The sequence below is a fragment of the Nematolebias whitei genome, chromosome 12 (assembly GCF_014905685.2).
Source record: "Nematolebias whitei isolate Nwh7 chromosome 12, NemWhi1, whole genome shotgun sequence".
NCBI lineage: Eukaryota > Metazoa > Chordata > Actinopteri > Cyprinodontiformes > Rivulidae > Nematolebias > Nematolebias whitei.
In genome coordinates, this window is record NC_056509.1 from 47,331,613 (window position 1) to 47,335,024 (window position 3,412).

Here is a 3,412-nt window from a genome sequence, read left to right on the forward strand (position 1 = left end):
TATATATATATATATGTATATATATATGTATATGTATATATATATGTATATGTTTATATATGTACCCATGGCTCCTCCACTGCTCCTGGTGGTTTAGAAAATGTCTCCCTCCTCTCCGGGATCTGTCGCTCTGCGCCGCCTCAGACAAGAAAAAGAATCTACCTCTGAGCTGCTCCTCAGTGTAACCACCTTGAACATCTTGCAATAAAAACATTCTCTGTTCAATTCCAGAAAAACACTCTCCTCACAACTACAAACCTTCACTCTTTAAACCGTCAGCGATGAAGAAATCTGCGTAACGCTTCTTTTTGTGAAGTTTGTTTGAGTTGTGCTCAATAATTAAAGTTAATTAACAATAAATGTTTGAACTCAAAAATGAGTTCTCGTGACTCAGTGAGATACCGGTATAAATAAAGTGTAATTGAAAAAAATAAAATAAACATATTCAACATAACAATCATAAAGGAACATGAAGCTGCTCTCAGTTTGATGTCGGTTTTACATATTTAAAGTTTAACAACCAGATACTTGACATAGATTTTAATTTTCAGCAGAATAAATATTTCTGTGCTTCACTGCTTTTTATTCTAATAAAAAGAATAAGTTCAGTTAAATCATGCTCGTAATGAACTGGTTGTTGATCTGTGCGGATTTATTGTCACAGCTGTAAGAGCAGAGACTTGTGGTCCACCTGTGTGTCCCCTGCTCTCCTCAGCTGTCCCTAATCCTCCGTCCTGCAGATTAACTCCACAGATTAATGCTAATTTTATCTTCGGCTGACTCTTAATTAAATCCATCTGTAGAGCGTGAGCGTGCTGGGGCTCTTCGTTCTGCTTCCGTAATCCTCCCATCCGTAAACAGAGTCACACAGGGCAGAGCTTCTGCAGGGTTCTGGTTCTGACCCGGTGTCTGTTCACTCTTCAGGGTCTGCTGTACTTCAACGCCCGGCTGAGGATGCTGGAGAAGCGGCAGCAGATGATCAGAGAGCTGAGGAGCAAACACGAGCAGCTGAAGGTGGAGCTGGAGGAGGCCAAGAACCGACTGATGCTCGAACCCAGCAAATGGACCGGAGACTGTGAGTACCAAGAACCTGAGAGAACCACTTTATGTTCTGCTTAAAGAACCTGAGAGAACCACTTCATGTTCAGATCAAAGAACCTGAGAGAACCACTTCATGTTCTGATCAAAGAACCGGAGAGAACCACTTTAGGTTCTGCTAAAAGAAAATGAAAGAACCTGAGAGAACCACTTTATGTTCTGCTTAAAGAACCTGAGAGAACCACTTCATGCTCTGATCAAAGAACCTGAGAGAACCACTTTATGTTCTGCTTAAAGAACCTGAGAGAACCACTTCATGTTCTGATCAAAGAACCTGAGAGAACCACTTCATGTTCAGATCAAAGAACCTGAGAGAACCACTTCATGTTCTGCTTAAAGAACCGGAGAGAACCACTTTAGGTTCTGCTAAAAGAAAATGAAAGAACCTGAGAGAACCACTTCATGTTCTGATAAAAGAACCCGAGAGAACCACTTCATGTTCTGATAACAGAACCTGAGAGAACCACTTCATGTTCTGCTTAAAGAACCTGAGAGAACCACTTCATATTCTGATAAAAGAAACAGAGAGAACCACTTCATGTTCTGATAACAGAACCTGAGAGAACCACTTCATGTTCTGATAAAAGAACCTGAGAGAACCACTTTATGTTCTGATAAAAGAACCTCAGAGAACCACTTCATGTTCAGATAAAAGAACTTGAGAGAACCACTTCATGTTCTGTTAAAAGAACCTGAGAGAACCACTTCATATTCTGATAAAATAACCTGAGAGAACCACTTCATGTTCTGATAACAGAACCTGAGAGAACCACTTTATGTTCTGATAAAAGAACCTCAGAGAACCACTTCATGTTCAGATAAAAGAACTTGAGAGAACCACTTCATGTTCTGCTAAAAGAAAATGAGAGAACCACTTCATGTTCTGATAAAAGAACCTGAGAGAACCACTTTATGTTCTGCTTAAAGAACCTGAGAGAACCACTTCATGTTCTGTTAAAAGAACCTGAGAGAACCACTTCATGTTCTGATAACAGAACCTGAGAGAACCACTTCATATTCTGATAAAAGAACCTGAGAGAACCACTTCGTGTTCTGATAAAAGAACCTGATAGAACCACTTCATGTTCTGATAAAAGAACCTGAGAGAACCACTTCATGTTCTGATAACAGAACCTGAGAGAACCACTTCATGTTCTGATAAAAGAACCTGAGAGAACCACTTAATGTTCTGATAACAGAACCCGAGAGAACCACTTCATGTTCTGATAACAGAACCCGAGAGAACCACTTCATGTTCTGCTAAAAGAAAATGAGAGAACCACTTCATGTTCTGTTAAAAGAATCTGAGAGAACCACTTTAGGTTCTGCTAAAAGAACTTGAGAGAACCACTTCATGTTCTGCTTAAAGAACCTGAGAGAACCACTTCATGTTCTGCTGAAGAAACCCAAGAGAGGTGGTCTTCTGTACATTCTGCCTGTGGGATTCCAGTGTTTTTCCTTCTGCAGCTTCTTGAGTGGCAGAGCAGCAGCTGTGGTCCGTCCATCCGTCCATCCATCTGTCCATCCGTCCATCCATCTGTCCATCCGTCCATCCATCCGTCCATCCGTCCATCCATCCGTCCATCCATCCGTCCATCCATCCGTCCATCCGTCCATCCGTCCGTCCGTCCGTCCGTCATCTTTACCCGTTTCTTCCTTTTTGGGTCATGGGGGTCACTAGTGTCCATGTCCAGCAGTCACTGTGCGAGAAGCTGGGGACACCTGGACAGGTCTCTGGTCCATCACAGGGACACATAGAAACAAACAAGACAAACGTTCTCTCTCTCTCTCACCTAGGGACTGTTTAGAGTTACCATCAGTCTAACATGCATGTTGTTGGTCTGTGGGAGGAAACTGGAGCACCTGGAGAAAACCCACGCAGCACGGAGAGAACATGCAAACTCCACCCAGGAAGGCCCCCAGCTGGGATTTGATCCAGCAACCTTCTCACTGAGAGGCAACATCTCTAGCAGCTGAGCCACCGTGCAGCTGTAATGACCTCAGGAGTATAAAGAAGTGCTGAAGTGTTCTCTTCTCTGCTGGAACGTTGGATTTCCTCTGGTATTTGTGACAGTCTTCTTGTTTTCTAAAGATTAGGATTATCAGACTTCTTGTACCCTCCAAGTTTGATTCCTGAAGGATCTCCCTGGACGTACCTGATCTCCTCCACGTCATCATCCTGGAGCTCCTGCTGCACTTGCCTCCAACCTGCCTGTCTACAAACGGTACCTGCTGCCTCTCACCTCATCACCTCCGTCCGTGCCTCCACCTGGACCCTTCGTCCTCCTCTCTGTGCCGCTGGACCACGAGGAAC

General features: G+C 43.4%; 1 protein-coding gene across 1 annotated transcript in view; it reads left to right on the forward strand.

The window, feature by feature from the left end:
- LOC119417973 (kinesin-like protein KIF26A) overlaps positions 1-3,412 on the forward strand; it is a 60,441-nt gene that overhangs the window by 56,209 nt on the left and 820 nt on the right. The window contains exon 16 of the mRNA XM_037685220.1: positions 925-1,075. Within this exon, the coding sequence (XP_037541148.1) occupies positions 925-1,075 (151 nt within the window). The remainder of the gene's footprint in view (positions 1-924; positions 1,076-3,412) is intronic.